At 44.3% G+C, this 18,763-nt stretch overlaps 1 protein-coding gene across 1 annotated transcript; it reads right to left on the reverse strand.

The window, feature by feature from the left end:
• Positions 1-1,756: 1,756 nt before the first annotated feature.
• On the reverse strand, positions 1,757-18,110 carry hepacam2 (HEPACAM family member 2). The gene is made up of 9 exons (XM_041884890.1): positions 17,956-18,110; positions 11,079-11,438; positions 9,653-9,937; positions 7,988-8,287; positions 6,738-6,866; positions 3,391-3,412; positions 3,246-3,280; positions 2,751-2,824; positions 1,757-2,329 (listed from the first exon to the last, which is right to left on the reverse strand). Exons 1-9 carry the CDS (start codon positions 18,020-18,022, stop codon positions 2,195-2,197), a joined length of 1,407 nt encoding a protein of 468 aa, XP_041740824.1. The 5' UTR covers positions 18,023-18,110; the 3' UTR covers positions 1,757-2,194.
• Positions 18,111-18,763: the final 653 nt, after the last annotated feature.

The following is an 18,763-nucleotide window of genomic DNA, read 5'->3' on the forward strand; positions in this document are numbered from 1 at the left end:
TGTTATTTATCTATCACGTGATTATTTGCTAGATATGGGAAGTGTAGTTCAATGGGTACTACAAAGCGATCGCCACTAGTTACCACAGCCACAAAGTCATAAATCCCGCCTATTTCTAAAATGTATCTTCTTAAAATGTGATTTTTAACCTCACCCTAACCTTAACCCTAACCTTAAATTAAGACCAAAAAGCAAATGTTAGTTTTCATGAATTTTTACAATATACCCCATTTTAACTTTGTTGCTGTGGTAGCTAGTGGAAACTCCACAAAGCGTGACGTGTGGCGATGTAAAACTACATGTTCCTGTTTTTACCTCATGTTGTCAAAAACAGTTAAATATAATATATATTTTCTATTTTTGACAATTCTCCACTTCTCCTTTACTAATGAAATGTTTGTCCCCAAAACATTTTATTGTGGTGTTTATTGTAAAAGTTAATGCTACCCACAGATTTATAAAAATATATATACTTGTAATAAACCCTTTATTGAAAATCAGGCCATTTAAATTTATGCAAGCCACTTATACTATCATGTCTCCATTCCTGTGGTTTTATTTTCCAAAATTGTAAAGCAGGTGTATAGGTTTTAGTTCAAGGTGTCTCCTGCAACTTCACCTGAAAACAATAGATGGCAGTAGTGGGATACTCTACTGTAAGTGACGTGGTCCCGTCGTTTGGAAAGAGACACTTGTCATCAGGCAAAAAATAGGTGTGCTTGTGTGTGTGGCCTATCACATAATGCAGCATATTGTTGATCATGTAGCCTATCTTCCTACAATTAATGAAATAGAATAGTAATTTAATTGCTATGTGCATAGCGAGGACCCCTAATGTTTGAAAAAATCATGGGGTTAATTGAGGAGGGCATTATAACACATCATACATAGCTATTTAATTAACTTAATCCCAAACAGTTTTGTTTCATGAACTAAGGATGGTGTCATCTCAAGCACCAAACACTGGGCCTACTACCTGATGGAGTACAGTCTGGTTTAAAACAACACAGGGAGTATCCTAGTCTAGTTCCTGCTCCTGCTTAATGACACCACTGGCTATTTCCCTGTCAAATGAAGGCAAGGAGAGGTGCTGCCTCCAGGCACCAGTGTTGTTTGTCATGCAGTTGTATTGAGTAGATCCTCCCGTAAAACATATAGAGAGACAGATGGTCTCCCTACCAGGAGCCGACATCATAAAATACACTCTGAATGTTGAATGCATTTAGTCAATATTATGCCCACGATCAGGCTCAAAATCGAAATCCTCACAGTGTTTCTACAATAAGGAAAGTAGTATCAGTTATATCTATGACAAACTCTCCAGTACTTTTTTGGGATAAACTAACACATTTGACACAGCTGATGGTATTCTTGCAGTTGGGTCTGCTTTTGCCAGAGTCATGCATCTAAATTAAGATTCACTCACTCACTCTCCACTCAACCTCCCTCCCATACACACATACACAGACTATTCGTGACTAGGAGTCAGCAGGAGCAGGTGGAAGGCGCAGTACCACACGCTGAACCCTCCTTCTGTCGCTCCCTCTCTCTCACCAGACCAGAACAGACTAGACCAGAACAGACTAAGCCTGATCAGACCAGTGACACAACTGAATAGTGCTGCATTCACCACCAGAATAAAGGGCAACCTTTCACAACAGTTCCCAACACATCTCACATCACTAAAGTTATTCATTTAAGACGTTATGGGAGGCAGAAAACATTTATCATATAGTTAATTATGGAATGAAGCTAATCAAATTGTTATAAATCTTTATTCAAATACAAAAAGTGCATATCTGTACATGGAAACTGTACAATACTCTGCAGACAGGCAACAACACATCTGCCATTTAACACTCCGGTGGAGTGTACTTGACAATGTCAAGGTCAACAAAATTGCTACATTCAGAAAAGGACAGGAGGATAGGACTTATAACATATTCAGTAAAATAAAATTTAATTTATTTCAAAACAAAACAATAAAGCAAGTGCAGTGTAGAGTAGATATTGTATTTACATGTTGAAAAACTATGTTAGACAACACCTCCATCAGACATGCAATGTGATAATTCATTCATCCAAATAATCTTGCCCACTTCCAGAAGCAGCTTGAAATAGCACATTGAATATATATACAATTTGAAGAGAGAAAAAATATGAATGAGAGGGTCTTTAATACTCTGGTCTCTGGTTAACCTTCACACTGCTTTCCCAGCAGACTCCGGGTAGCCAGCGTGGGAGTTTCAGGGATGTGCCTGATTACATCATAGATGGTGGTATGTAAATCCTGGACAGACTCTAGGTGTGCCAGAGATCTGCTAGATGCCTGGGAAATTAAAACAAACAACACATTCAGGGACACTACATGTTATAGCAAATGGAGGGAGTGGGAATAGAACCCAGGTCACATGTGTAAAAGGAAAATACATTAAGCATTCCTCCAATAGAGTTAACCCCCTGGTGGGGGGGGGTTGTACATTTACATTTGAGTCATTTAGCAGGCGCTCTTATCCATAGAGATTTACAGGAGCAATTAGGGTTAAGTGCCTTGCCTAGTCGGCACGTGGTTTCGAACCAGCGAGCTTTCGGTTACTGGCCCAACGCTCTTAACTGCTAGGCTACCTGCCGCCCGCTAGGTAGCCTAATGTGGACTCATTAACGAGGGTCATTACAATATCAAAGAGGTGTTCCTACAGAAAACTAGGCCTATTGTACGAAGCTGTATTGTTGCAAGGCATACAACATACCTGTGTAGATTCAATTTTCCCAGGTATAGAGACAAACTCATAGATGCCAAAGTCTTCCGTTGCATCCTCATGACCTGTAAGTACAATGTAGTTGATGGTTAGCATCTTCACCTGATATTCTTTTTGGTGTCAATGTAGTGTCCTCTCTATTTACTTCCTGTTTCTTGTTCCTTCCTAGTAGGTTATTTGATTTAGGACATGTGTCACTTTTGGTTTGGGGAAAACTGAATACTGCCCCACCATAGTTAAATGTATTCAACTCAGTTCACTAAAGCACAGACAGATCCAACTGAAACTTGAAGAGATTAGCAACCGAGCTTCTGGGCTAATATGCCTGCACAAGACAAACAAGTATAATTACTGTAATTGTTCTATGTTAGTGAAGGGTTTATGAGGAGTATTGTTTGGCTAGGGCTATGTACACGACACTGCCTAACAACAGGCAGGAATGTAAGGGTATAAGGTGAACATTGCAGGTACAGAGAGGGAGCTTACCTGAACGGTGTGGGCGCTTCTGTTCTGTCAAAGGTCTGCGTGGGAGAGGCAAAGCAATTCTAATTTAACCCATTTACTGTAGTTAGGCTACCTAGACAGAGGTTATCTTTATTCATGTGTAAGCACTGATCAGTAATGGTCTTACCTGTTATAGATGTTCATGAGAACTGTAAAATAAACAGTAGATGTTTTAATATTACATCTGTCACTCTTTAATAACAACAACTATTTCTATTTTACCCTACAGGCAAGTGTTCGGCCTTTGTTAAGTTGAATGCCTTTTCCTCAGATAAACATGTAATTTTGCCACAGATGCTGTTTGAGTTTGACATACTGTAACATTGGCAGATGATTGGCATGTACTGTATAGTTAACAAACTTCAAAATCTAGTGTCTACAGTAGTGTCTAGTGTCTACTGTAGTGTCTAGTGTCTAGTGTCTAGTGTCTACAGTAGTGTCTAGTGTCTACATTAGTGCCTAGTGTCTACAGTAGTGTCTAGTGTCTACAGTAGTGTCTAGTGTCTACAGTAGTGTCTACACTCTGGCTCCAAGGACTGTGTGTTAGAGCCAGGGGTGTATTTCATTTGGTGGTGTTGGGTTGGGTGAGTTTCATTTGTTTGTGTTTTTGGTGATTGGTTAATGACTCCCAATCGGAGGTAACGAGTGTCAGCTGTCGGCTCGTTATCTCTGATTGGGAGCCATATATATTCTGTGTGTTTTCTCCTGTGTTTTGTGGGTTATTGTTCCGTGTTCAGTCGTGTCACTGAGGACTTCATTATTGTCATTTGTTGTTTTTCGTGGTTGCTTTATAAATAAAGTCATCATGTTCACTCCACGCGCTGCGTATTGGTCCGCTCCTTCAGACGATCGTGACAGAATAACCCACCATAAAGGAACCAAGCAGCGTGTCCAGGAACAAAGGGTCTGGACATGGAAGGAACTGGTGGAAGGTAAAGGGTCCTGGACTTGGGAGGAGATCCTAGATGGTATGGATCGCCGACCATGGAACGAGACGGTGGAGAGGCGACGGCGAGAGGAGCAACGGCATCAGCAGGGCCATCATCGTCGGAAGGACGAGAGGCAACCCCAAGAAATTTTTTGGGGGGCACATGGCTTGGGCGACGGAGCAGCAGGAGGCTGCCACAAGGCAGAGTCAGAGGGCTGCCAGGTTAAGGGGGCTGACGGAGGCAGAGAAGGGACGGATTCAGTGGGCTACCAGGTCAAGGGGGCAACTGGGTAAAGCAGGGAAGGAAAGTGTTGAGGCACGGCGTGAGGTACTGGGGTGTGTAACCAGTTCGGTCCGGCCCGTTCCTAGTCCCGTGGTGCAGCCAGTAGTGTGTGTTCCCCGTACGGTACGGCCTGTTCCTGCTCTCCGCACTAGGCGTGAGGTGAGTCCCCAGGGTCCAGCATGCCCTGTTCCGGCTCCCCGCACTAGGCGTTATGGGAGTCCCCAGGGTCCAGCATGCCCTGTTCCGACTCCCCGCACTAGCCCTGAGATGCGTGTCCTCAGCCCGGTACCTCCAGTTCCGGCACCACGCATCAGGCCTACGGTGCGTCCCCAGGGTCCAGCATGCCCTGTTGCTTCTCCCCGCACTAGCCCTGAGATGCGTGTCCTCAGCCCGGTACCTCCTGTTCCGGCACCACGCACCAGGCCTACGATGCGCCTCAGACGGCCAGAGTCTGCCGTCTGCCCAACGGGGCCTGAACTGTCCGTCTGCCCAACGCCGTCTGAACTGCCCGTCTGCCCAACGCCGTCAGAGCCTTCCGCCAGACAGGATCAGCCAGAGCCTTCCGCCAGACAGGATCAGCCAGAGCCTTCCGCCAGACAGGATCAGCCAGAGCCTTCTGCCAGACAGGATCAGCCAGAGCCTTCTGCCAGACAGGATCAGCCAGAGCCTTCTGCCAGACAGGATCAGCCAGAGCCTTCTGCCAGACAGGATCAGCCAGATCCGTCCGGTCGGCCATGAGCAGCCAGATCCGTCAGCCAGCCATGAGCAGCCAGATCCGTCAGCCAGCCATGAGCAGCCAGATCCGTCAGCCAGCCATGAGCCAGCCAGCCAGGATCCGCCATTTAGTCAGGTGCTGCCCCCTTAGCTTCGGTGTTGCTCCTTATCCTGGTGCTGTCCCTTATCCTGGTGCTGTCCCTTATCCTGGTGCTGTCCCTTAGCCTGGTACTGCCCCTTAGTCCGGTACTGCCCCGTAGTCCGGTACTGCCCCGTAGTCCGGTACTGCCCCTTAGTCCGATGCTGCCCCTTAGTCCGGTGTTGCCCCTTAGTCCAGGTGGGGTTAGTTGGAGGGTGGTCATTGGGAGGAGGCTACCGAAGCAGGTTGTGACTGCGGTGGGGTGGGGATCACGACCGGGGCCAGAGCCGCCACCGGGGACAGACGCCCACCCAGACCCTCCCCTAGACTGTATGCTGGTGCGCCCGGAGTGCGCACCTTTAGGGGGGGGTACTGTCACACTCTGGCTCCAAGGACTGTGTGTTAGAGCCAGGGTGTATTTCATTTGGTGGTGTTGGGTTGGGTGAGTTTCATTTGTTTGTGTTTTTGGTGATTGGTTAATGACTCCCAATCGGAGGTAACGAGTGTCAGCTGTCGGCTCGTTATCTCTGATTGGGAGCCATATATATTCTGTGTGTTTTCTCCTGTGTTTTGTGGGTTATTGTTCCGTGTTCAGTCGTGTCACTGAGGACTTCATTATCGTCATTTGTTGTTTTTCGTGGTTGCTTTATAAATAAAGTCATCATGTTCACTCCACGCGCTGCGTATTGGTCCGCTCCTTCAGACGATCGTGACAACAGTAGTGTCTACAGTAGTGTCTAGTGTCTACTGTAGTGTCTAGTGTCTACAGTAGTGTCTAGTGTCTACAGTAGTGTCTAGTGTCTACAGTAGTGTCTACAGTAGTGTCTAGTGTCTACAGTAGTGTCTAGTGTCTACTGTAGTGTCTAGTGTCTACAGTAGTGTCTAGTGTCTACAGTAGTGCCTAGTGTCTACAGTAGTGTCTAGTGTCTACAGTAGTGTCTACAGTAGTGTCTAGTGTCTACAGTAGTGTCTAGTGTCTACAGTAGTGTCTACAGTAGTGTCTAGTGTCTACAGTAGTGTCTAGTGTCTACAGTAGTGTCACAGTAGTGTCTAGTGTCTACAGTAGTGTCTAGTGTCTACAGTAGTGTCTAGTGTCTACAGTAGTGTCTAGTGTCTACAGTAGAGTCTACAGTAGTGTCTAGTGCAGGGTCTACAAGTCAGGGTCTAGTGTCTAATTCCAGGTGAGTGCAATTAACTACCAGGTAGAAATAAAAACAGAAGTGTTTCGCCTCTCCAGACCAGGAGTGAAGAATCTAGTGTCTACAGTAGTGTCTACAGTAGTGTCTAGTGTCTACAGTAGTGTCTAGTGTCTACAGTAGTGTCTAGTGTCTACAGTAGTGTCTAGTGTCTACTGTGGTTACAGTTGCTGCTATCACCCTAAGTCATTATGAAGATAACCATAACATTTACCTCTCCTGGGATGATGACAGCTCCTTCTGAAGTAGATCAGTAACATACAGCTAATGATGAACAGACAGGACAGAGTGATGCCAGCCAGAGGAGAGAATGATCTGCTCTCCTGGACATATCTCTCCTTTCCTACAAATAAAAGAGAATAACCATAACCTCTTGCAGAATCAGTGCCTCTATTAAAACCCCTCCTGAAAACCCACTTTTATAAAACAAACTTCTAATGTATGATTTAATATAGCTATTTTGTTTTCCTTCTCCATTGTTCTGTCTCTGTATCTTCTGTAGTACTTTTATTTATTTTTTATTATGCACTTGATGAGAAGCACTTTGTTAAACTGTTATCGAAAAGCATTCTATAAATAAAGTTATTATTATTTCATTCAGAGTCACATTTCAAAACTTTAAACAGGGCCGGTTTCCCAGACACAGATTAAGCCTAGTCCTGGACTAAGAAGCTCTTTCAATGGAGAATATCTATTGAGAATGCTTGTTAGTCCAGGACTAGACATAATCTGTGACTGGGAAACAGGCCCTGAAGGTTTAGTGATTACATTCTACTCATTTGAGAAGAGAGTCCAAGGTGAGAGTAAACCTGTCAACCCAGACTTGGTGGACAGTTAGTGTGTTTAGTTTGTTCATTGACTTTTTAGATAATCGTCAATAGGATATATATATTTACAGCGTCATTTGCTATACAGTAGCCAAGATTATGTGTATCTTTTTCAATTTGGAGACTGAAACCACCTACGCATAGAAACTCCATACATGCAGTAAAACATTGTCAACAATGAGACCAGCTGTTATTTTTCTCTGTTTACTCTCCCATAGAGCCGGTGGACTTTTACACAGGCCTGAGTGACCGGCACTTGGCAACTAAGGAGAAATACAATATTTATGATTCACCTTGTGTGGATGGATTAACTGGCTCTGTTCTAAAGGTACCTTTCATTTGGACTCTATGCAAGCAAGGTTACTGCTCATATTTAGACAAGTCATACTTTACAAACTATTTAGGTTTCAAATGTAGGTTACATTTGTCCCTTTGACATTATGCCTCATCTTCTCTTCTTTGTGGTCTTCACCTTGGTACCTCATGGCATGATAAGGTGTACAGTGTGTATCCAGACCTGATTCCCAGTTCCACCTATGCTATGCCAGCACCCCAGGGCTGTGTGTGTGTGTGTTCCCAGTCCCTCCTACGCTCCCTCCAGCACCCCAGGCTAGTAGCCCAGCCCAACTTTACCCACCTGTCACCAGGCTGGCCACCACCAGGGTGAACTGGGTCTCGTCCTGCTTCTGGGTCACGTTGTTAAAGGCCCTACACAGGAACTCCTCAGCCTGGGCTAGCTTGTAGGAGGTGACCTCCAGGCGCAGTCCCACAGTGATGACCTCAGTGGCGTTGTTGGTCTTGGAGATCCACATACAGCTGTTGGGAGGGTTGGAGTCGGCCTGACAGTCGAAGAACACCAGCTCACCAGGGTTCACTGTGAAGACCTCCCCAGTCCGCAGACCATGGTCAGACTTCACAGCCAGGTTGTAGGGGCCATCTGGGAGATATCAGAGTGGTTCATATTGTCACAAACCGGCACTCTGGGAACATAGTTTTATGATCGACTTCAAACTCTATTGGTACTGTGGAAATCTAGGATCCTTTGGCAGCTAGGATAAATTGTTTTATTATCAATAATTCAGAATGTCATTAACTGACCAAACATGTCGTCCTATTGTGAGGCTGCTTTTGGCTCTTCGCCACTACAAATCAGGTTACAAGACATATAGTGGTTTCACTGCTACAGGGACTAGTGGTAGATTTAGCCACGACTGTGTTGGTCCAGGTCTTCTCACTTCCTTTAGCCAAACAGGTGGCAATTACTGTATTTTGATTTATTTGTATTATCAGAGTGTTAGCCTGAAGAAACGCCATACATGTATGGGACTTATGTCAAAAGTATCCTCCCATATAGGCTAACCTCCAAACCTGCCACAACCAGCCTGGTTTCCTTAACCTAACAGAGTCACGGTAGAGATACTGCAGTACTGACATGATAGTATCGCCATAGAACAGTGGACCTCTGTCAGACATAGACTCCCATGCAAATTTCAGCCACTTCTGTTTTCCGACCTCACTGAGCTCTCTTATGTTTTGAATTTACATACTGGTATTACTCATAGAATACCAAGAGGATGGAAGTCTTTACACTTCTGTAAAATGTGGAAAATACAGTGCAGGAAATTGTGTCATTAAGTTCCTTCCCCAGGCTCTTATTTACAAATGTTTACATGTATTCTGCATTGACTAGCTCATGAATAGCAAACATTATGTTCTATTGTGACCCATGTTGTATGAGACGTAGTTGTATGAGACGTAGTTGTAGAACTACAGTAATGTTATAGACAGACCTACAGTAATGTGCTGTTATAGACAGACCTACAGTAAGTCTTATAGACAGACCTCAGTAATGTTCAGTTATAGACAGACCTACAGTAATGTGCTGTTATAGACAGACTACAGTAATGTGCTGTTATAGACATAACTACAGTAATGTTCAGTTATAGACAGACCTACAGTAATGTACTGTTAAGACAGACCTACAGTAATGGCTTTTAACCTACATAATGCAGTTATAGACAGACCTACAGTAATGTGCTGTTATAGACAGACCACAAACGAAGACAGACCTACAAGTGCTGTTATAGACAGACCTACAGTAATGTACTGTTATAGACATAACTACAGTAATGTTCAGTTATAGACAGACCTACAGTAATGTTCAGTTATAGACAGACCTACAGTAATGTTCAGTTATAGACAGACCTACAGTAATGTTCAGTTATAGACAGACCTACAGTAATGTGCTGTTATAGACAGACCTACATTAATGTACTGTTATAGACAGACCTACAGTACTTACAGAAGACACTGAGGTCCAGGGTGTGGCTCTGTCTCTGGCTGATGTGGTTCCTGGCCAGGCAGCGATACTGTCCAATGTCCTTCTTCTTCACAGGGCTTATCACCAGAGTAGAGTTGTCCTGGGAGAACTGATGGCGATCACTAACATCTAGGGGCATGTTGTTCCTCAGCCACTGGTACTGGACCCTGGTTCCGTTCTCCACCCTACAGGTCCACGTCACGTTCTCCTTGTCCTCAACAACTGTAGAAGATGGTGCCTTCTGGATAACTGGGGTGGACACAGGTACTGGAGAAGGGGAGAGATGAAACAGTAGGATGATGATAGGCACATATTAAGTGCAGCCAAATAAGCCACAAAAGTACAAATCTTTCTAGTTACTTAATAAACCTAGTTACTGAAGGAACCTAGTTACTGAAGGATCCTAGTTACTGAAGGATCCTAGTTACTGAAGGATCCTAGTTACTGAAGGAACCTAGTTACTGAAGGATCCTAGTTACTGAAGGAACCTAGTTACTTAATAAACCTAGTTATTGAAGGAACCTAGTTACTGAAGGATCCTAGTTACTGAATGAACCTAGTTACTGAATGAACCTAATTACTGAATGAACCTAGTTACTGAAGGAACCTAGTTACTGAAGGATCCTAGTTACTGAAGGAACCTAGTTACTTAATAAACCTAGTTACTGAAGGAACCTAGTTACTGAAGGAACCTAGTTACAGAACGATCCTAGTTACTGAAGGAACCTAGTTACTGAAGGAACCTAGTTACTGAAGGATCCTAGTTACTGAAGGAACCTAGTTACAGAACGATCCTAGTTACTGAAGGATCATAGTTACTGAAGGAACCTAGTTACTTAATAAACCTAGTTACTGAAGGAACCTAGTTACTGAAGGATCCTAGTTACTGAATGAACCTAGTTACTGAATTAACCTAGTTACTGAAGGATCCTAGTTACTGAATGAACCTAGTTACTAAAGGATTCTAGATACTGAATGAACCTAGTTACTGAATGAACCTAGTTACTGAATGAACCTAGTTACTGAAGGATCCTAGTTACTGAATGAACCTAGTTACTGAAGGATCCTAGTTACTGAATGAACCTAGTTACTTAAGGATCCTAGTTACTGAATGAACCTAGTTACTGAATTAACCTCGTTATTTGATTGTGTTGCTTTTTATTTTATTTTTTACTTTAGTTTATTTAGTAACTGCATTGTTGGTTATGGGCTTGTAAGTAAGCATTTCACTGTAAGGTCTACACCTGTTGTATTCGGCGCATGTGACAATTACAATTTGATTTGATTTGATCAAGGCAAAAATAAACATATTTCTTACCCTCTTAATACGTCTTTTATATTGCTTTAATAAATCTATAAAGGACTATACAGTCTGATAGATAAGATTATCTGGTGTCCACTAACTCACCATCTACGGTGACGTGGACAGTCCTCTCGGCCCTGACGAGCTCCTGTCTCTGGGGGAGCTGAATGTCCAGGTCCAGGTGATAGTCCCCCTCCGCCGCCTCGTCCAGCCTGGGGATCAGGAGAGAGGCGTTGGGGGGCTGGAAGCCGTAGCGGTTCCTGTGTCTCATCGAGGCCACCATGATGGCTGTGTGGTTGTGGAATGTCACCAGGAGGGTTTTGGGGCCCCCCGGCCGGGTCTGGTACCAGCTGCCCTGGATCTCAACGTCCTCCAATCGGAAGTAAGTCTCAACTGAGAGGAGGAGGGACTTCCCTTTGACACCATGGAGCACGGACGGAACATGGACGATCTCTGAGTTTACTTCTGAGGATGGAGGGAAGGATGGGGTGAGAGAGAGAGCATTATAGAGGGAAGGAAGGGGTGAGAGAGAGAGAGAGAGAGAGAGAGAGAGAGAGAGAGAGAGCATTATAGAGGGAAGGAAGGGGTGAGAGAGAGAGAGAGAGAGAGAGAGAGAGAGAGAGAGAGAGAGAGAGAGAGAGAGAGAGAGAGAGAGAGAGAGAGAGAGAGAGAGAGAAAGAGAGAACATTTTAACAAATAATCTCAGAGGGTGGGGTGGACCTGTTCATGTGTTGGGCCACTTTGTTTCCTACCCATAAAGTCGTATCCTCAGCGCCACCCAGAAGTTCCTCGACCCGTTTCAGTTTGCCTATCAGCCCAGCAGAGGAGTTGATGATGCCATTCTTCCTCTCCTCAACATGGTCTATAGACATCTAGAGGGCGCTAAATCCCATGTCAGGGTTCTGTTTATTGACTTTTCTTCTGCCTTCAACACAATCCAGCCTTACATTCTGGCACAGAGACTCATAAGGGACCTCTCCTTAGATGGGGGGCTGGTTTTGTGACTGTTAGACTTCCTGAGCCGAGGTCACAGCGGGTCAAGGTGGGTCCTCACGTGTCGGACATACGCACCACCAACACCCCACAGGGATGTGTTTTGTCCCCACTCCTGTACATCTTGTAAACAAATAGTTGTACTAGTTCCCATCCTGACAGACACCTTGTCAAGTTTGCTGATTACACTGCCTTGATCAGCCTGTTGCATGATGACAAGGAACACCATGGCCCAGTCCTAAATGACTTTGTAGAGTGGTGTGATGAATCACACTTGGTCCTCAATACGAACAAGACCAAAGAGACGTGCATAGACTTCAGGAAGCGAACAACACCCACCTCTGCAACATCTATCAGAGTTCAGAACATAGAGATTGTAGAGGACTACAAATATCTGGGTGTCCTCTTGGACAATAAGCTTCAGTGGAGTAAATATACAGACCTGATCTACACAAAGCGTCAGCCGAGACTGTACTTTCTCAGAAAGCTGGGATCTTTTAATGTTGACTGGACTATACTGACTCTGTTCTACAAATCTTTCATTGAGAGTATTTTAACTTTTGTATTGTTTGTTGGTTTTGGTAATGCCATTGTCAGCCAGAAAATGCTGAGAGGGATTATCACCACAGCAAGCAAGGTACTTGGAGTCAAACAGACAGGCTTGGATGAGATCTTTAAGGTCAGGCCCTGAGGGCCCTCAGCAGGCTCACAAAAACATTTTAGACCCAAACCACCCCCTGTACCCAGACTTTGAACTACTCTCCTCTGGGTGAAGGTATAGGGCACCCCCTGGCAGGAAAAACACCACTAGACAGTGATTTGTACCAGGTGTGATATCCCTCCTAAACAGCTTGGGCTAATATTCCTATCCACCCTGTAAGGCCAGCAGACTAGTCTCTTTCATTGGTATATACTGTATGTAACTGTAGTGAATTTAGTATTTTCAATTTGTTGGCTACTGTATTTAAACGCCACTTTAAACATGTACAGTTGAAGTCGGAAGTTTACATACACCTTAGCCAAATACATTTAAACTCAGTTTTTCACAATTCCTGACATTTAATCCTAGTAAAACATTCCCTGTTTTAGGTCAGTTAGGATCACCACTTTATTTTAAGAATGTGAAATGTCAGAATAATATTAGAGAGAGTGATTTATTTCAGCTTTTCTTTCTTTCATCACATTCCCAGTGGGTCAGAAGTTTACATAAACTCAATTAGTATTTGGTAGCATTGCCTTTAAATTGTTTAACTTGGGTCAAACATTTCAGGTAGCTTTCCACAAGCTTCCCACAATAAGTTGGGTGAATTTTGGCCCATTCCTCTTGACAGAGCTGGTGTAACTGAGTCAGGTTTGTAGGCCTCCTTGCTCGCACAGGCTTTTTCAGTTTTGCCCACACTTTTTCTATAGGATTGAGGTCAGGGCTTTGTGATGGCCACTCCAATAGCTTGACTTTGTTGTCCTTAAGCCATTTTGCCACAACTTTGGAAGTATGCTTGGGGTCATTTTCCATTTGGAAGACCCAAGCTTTCACTTCCTGAGTGATGTCTTGAGATGTTGCTTCAACATATCCACATAATTTTCCTTCCTCATGATGCCATCTATTTTGTGAAGTGCACCTGTCCCTCCTGCAGCAAAGCACCTCCACAGCATGATGCTTCCACCCCCGTGCTTCACGGTTGGGATGGTGTTCTTCGGCTTGCAAGTTCCCCCTTTTTCCTCCAAACATAACGATGGTCATTATGGCCAAACAGTTCTATTTTTGTTTCATCAGACCAGAGGACATTTCTCCAAAAAGTACGATCTTTGTCCCCATGTGCAGTTGCGAACCGTAGTATGGCTTTTTTATGACGGTTTTGGAGCAGTGGCTTCTTACTTGCTGAGCGGCCTTTCAGGTTATGTCGATATAGGACTCGTTTTACTGTGGATATAGATACTTTTGTACCTGTTTCCTCCAGCATCTTCACAAGGTCCTTTGCTGTTGTTCTGGGATTGATTTGCACTTTTCGCACCAAAGTACGTTAATCTCTAAGAGACAGAATTCGTCTCCTTCCTGAGCGTTATGACGGCTGCGTGGTCCCATGGTGGCGATACTTGCGTACTATTGTTTGTACAGATGAACGTGGTACCTTCAGGCATTTGGAAATTGCTCCCAAAGATGAACCAGACTTGTGGAGGTGTACAATTTCTTTTCTGAGGTCTTGGCTGATTTCATTTGATTTTCCCATGATGTCAAGCAAAGAGGCACTGAGTTTGAAGGTAGGCCTTGAAATACATCCACAGGTACACCTCCAATTGACTCAAATTATGTAAATTACCCTATCAGAAGCTTCTAAAGCCATGACATCATTTTCTGGAATTTTCCAAGCAGTTTAAAGGCACAGTCAACTTAGTGTATGTAAATTTCTGACCCACTGGAATTGTGATACAGTGAATTATAAGTGAAATAATCTGTCTGTAAAGAATTTGTGGAGTGGTTGAAAAATGAGTTTCAATGACTCCAACCTAAGTGTATGTAAACTTCCGACTTCAACTGTACATGATACTGCAACAACATTTCCCCATGGGGACAATAAAGTCAGTAAAATTTTTAAAAACTGCAATGTTTGGCCTGACTGATTAGCGTTCCATTATAGATGTACCTACAGTAGTCCCTGTATATTTCTGGTTGTGAGAGTTGTGTAAACACGTCGCACATGAATTCAATCTGGGCCCGTATTCATAAAGCATCTAAGTGTAAGAGATACGATTATATGAACAGGAGGACCTGATCCTAGATCAGCACTCCTACAGCACTCCGAGATGCTTTATGAATACGGGCCCTGATCACACGTACAAACCAGTGAGCTTTTCATGAACATGAAAATGAAAGCCATAGCAGTCTATTTTACAGCATGTGCAGACTCCTCTTGATGCTGAGCTTTGTAAAGCAGAAAGAGTAAGTTAGACTGAGATATCCTCCTATGTTTACATGATTAACACACCTGTGTCATGCTATTTATTCATTCCATTTACTTTATCCAGAACTCTGTCCTGAAACTGAGGTAAGCAAATATTAACCCAATTCATAAGTGATTGCGAGACATTGACAAGCCTATCATATTGCTACTAACAGGTATTAAAGCAAACATATTTAAGCTGTATGATTTAGCCATTGAACATCGTGCACTGTGCTCTGTCTACGTTAGCGTAGACTGCAGTTGCCATAAGGATTTTGCACACTGATAACTGACAGAAAAAAAATCACCTTTGTGGTACGACATACTGTATAATAGAGAAAGAACTGTGTTCATTTGGTTTTTGCTCTTCCACATTGTCTTTCTTTTTCAAAATAACTAATGTGAAGTTTTGCAGCTATTTTGGCAATAGCAGGGTTACGTTTCTAGGAATAGGAAGGGAGTGGGTTATGTGTGTGTTGTGTTGCCATCTCAGATTAAACAGCATCAGGCAGGTAGGCTGTACACAGGTTAACCCCCCTTCCCCCCTCCATCTCCTTCTCTCTCGCTCTCCCCACTCCCCTATCACTTTCTCTCTGTTTCTATGCCCTCTATTTTCTATCTCCCTCCCTCCCTTCCTCCTCCTACCTCTCCCTCCCTCCCTCCCTCCCTCCCTCCCTCCCTCCCTCCCTCCCTCCCTTCCTCCTCCTACCTCTCCCTCCCTCCCTCCCTCCCTCCCTCCCTCCCTCCCTCCCTCCCTCCCTCCCTCCCTCCCTCCCTCCCTCCCTCCCTCCCTCCCTTCCTTCCTTCCTCCCTCCCTCCCTCCCTCCCTCCCTCCCTCCCTCCCTCCCTCCCTCCCTCTTCCATCCTCTATCCCGCTCCTCCAATCCTTCCTCTCCCCTCCCACTCTCTCCCTCCTCTTCCACCTCCCTCCTTCCCTCTCTCTCTCTCTCTCTCTCTCTCTCTCTCTCTCTCTCTCTCTCTCTCCCTCCTTTCCATTCAGTACAGTTCTCCCGGGGGACGTCCAGGCCCTGCTGACTGCCACTGTTGTTCATCACAATAGATGAACTGTGTGCCTGGTGTTATGTCTTAAATAATACACACAGCCTTCCCCCATCCATGTCACACTCCGAGTGGCCTGCAAGCTAGGCCATCAATGTGTGTGTGTGGCAGGGGGCTAAAAGTGTGACAGGCTGGGGAAGGTCTGTCAAATAAGCAGGACAGTGTGCTGAACCCGCTGCTGCCACTGTTGTTACTAAACAAGCCTGGGATTGTTGTGGTGATAAGAGACAGTGACAGTGGAGGCAATGGGCTCTGAGAAGGTGAGGGGATGTCTTCACTGTCACACACACACACACACACACACACACTTATATACACAAATTGGCCAGCTGAATGCTACTGATGCACCACCATCAAGTGTCCCCCTCCTCCTTCCTTGATTACATAAACAAGATCTCTCAAGTGAATACAAACACATTCTTAGAAGTGAGCTCCAATATGAACGCATTCTTAGAAGTGAGCTCCAATATGAACACATTCTTAGAAGTGAGCTCCAATACATTTACATTACATTTTACATTTTAGTCATTTAGCAGACGCTCTTATCCAGAGCGACTTACAGGAGCAAATACAAACACATTCTTAGAAGTGAGCTTAGAAGGTCATGTGAGATTGGTTGGACATCTATTATCATCAGCAGGGAAGGACTGGCCATAGGGCAATACTGGCAAATGCCAGATGGACTGACCCATTATAATTTATTTGGCAAATAATGGGGGCCTATAGTGAAAAAAATGTGCCGTGTGGGAGACTTCAGGAAAGAAATGGGCCAGTGTGATAGAAATGCCGACCCTATGTCTGGTCCAAGCTCGTCCCAAGCTGAGTCACCAGAGGCCTGGTTGATGAACTCTTTCCAGTGTGTCCTTCCTCCATCTTCTGACTGTCTAAAGTCTGACTGTCTAAACCTGTCACGACTTCCTCCGAAGCTGCCTCCTCTCCTTGTTCGGGCAGGCTTCGGCGTTCGTCGTCACCGGCCTACTAGCGACTGCCGCTCCTCATCTCATCATTCCATTTGTTTTGTCTTGTTTATTACACACACCTGGTTCATATCCCCTCATCAGTACCTGTATAAGTGTTCCCTCTGCCCCCTTGTCTTTGTGTGTGATTGTTTATTGTAGAGGAGATTATAGCTCGGTGGAGCTCGTTCCTATTTGTGTATCGCTGGGTTATTCACCCGTGTGCCTTATTTTCCCCATTGTGCCGTTTGTCCGCACTGGTGTGTATTACGCATCGCTGCGTACCTCTGTTTATTGATTAAACCATTTATTCCATGATTTCCTCTCCTGCGTCTGACTCCGTCCATCATCACCCGCTACAGAACCATACATAGAAATGCTAAAAAAAACGTATTTTGACCATAAAAGCCAGCATAAAGTATATGAAACATGGGAATCAGATCATAAATATCGGTAGCTACTGCACTGTGACATAACAATGTAACAACAACTTCGTCAACCACCATAGAATTAATCTCGGTTAACCCAGAACTGAAATCACGTGTAATTTGGTCAGATATGTTTACGTAGACGTCTGTACCATAGACTGTACCATAGACTCAACATGGGCCAACACTGACATCAACGCCATGCATCAACACACATGCATAAGGGTATTCCTGTCCTATACACTATGACTAGAAAGTACCATTCTATTATGCGTCTAATAACTGATCAAATAAAATACAGTCTAATGACAAGATAATTGGCAATGTTGATGTAGGCCCATACTTTTAGTTACACTTTCAAAACATTTAATGAATTTCTCCTGAAATGACATTCAATTAACATTGCTGAAATGACAGCAATAGACCAATCACCAGGTATGCCCAGATAACAACATTAACCATAACTGTTTCATCCGATATTTCCAATACTCAGACACACCACTAAAGATCCCAACTCTTCAACTTTCCACCGCACTGGTATCCCCAACAAGGTGACTATAGTGACAGTAACACTAGACATCAACAGTATATTTCTTCTTCCTCTTACCTGAGAGAGTAAGTAGTGCAGTGTAGAGGCACAGAGTGATAAAGGTCCTTCTTCCAGGGGCCTCCATTACTGCATCCTATATCCTTTGAGGAGTTAGTTGTCTGGTCTGGCTTGAGACTGTGACAGTCAGGGAGGGAGGTATGAGGGAGGAAGGGAGGGAGGGGAACTGAACTGGTGGTGACAACATTTGCCAGGGAAATAAGAGGAGCCAGCCAGCAGCACAGGCCCCTCCCATGTGACTCGAGTGGGAGAGGTAGCCTACACCTGGCAGGCACAGGAACAGCATGGCCGCCAACCTCCACTGTGGCCCTCAGGCTCAGTGAAATACAGGCACAGGGATACATTACATTACATTTTGGTCATTTAGCAGACACTTATCCAGCTCGACTTAAAATAAAGTAAGTAAGAAAACCACATATCATAGTCATTGCAAGTAAAACCGGCTATCTGCGAAATCAGTGCTACTAAAATACAAACGTGGCTGTTAGCTTAGATACAGGCTTAGAAACACAGAGAGAGAGAGAGAGCTACAGTGGTAAAGGTCGAAAATGTCATTTAGGTTGTGAAGACATGTCATGTAGACAGGAGAGGACAATGCAGGAGGATGATCAAAATAAGTATTTATAGCCAACAGGCACAGACTGTCACAGGCAGACTCTTAGTCAGTCACATTTATACACTCTGAAATATCAAAGGAATGATACACACACACACACAGGGAGAGAGAGAGAGAGAGAGAGAGAGAGAGAGAGAGAGAGAGAGAGAGAAAGAGAGAGAGAGAGAGAGAGAGAGAGAGAGAGAGAGAGAG

Source organism: Coregonus clupeaformis, chromosome 8 (genome assembly GCF_020615455.1).
Source record: "Coregonus clupeaformis isolate EN_2021a chromosome 8, ASM2061545v1, whole genome shotgun sequence".
In the NCBI taxonomy this organism is placed as follows: Eukaryota; Metazoa; Chordata; class Actinopteri; order Salmoniformes; family Salmonidae; genus Coregonus; species Coregonus clupeaformis.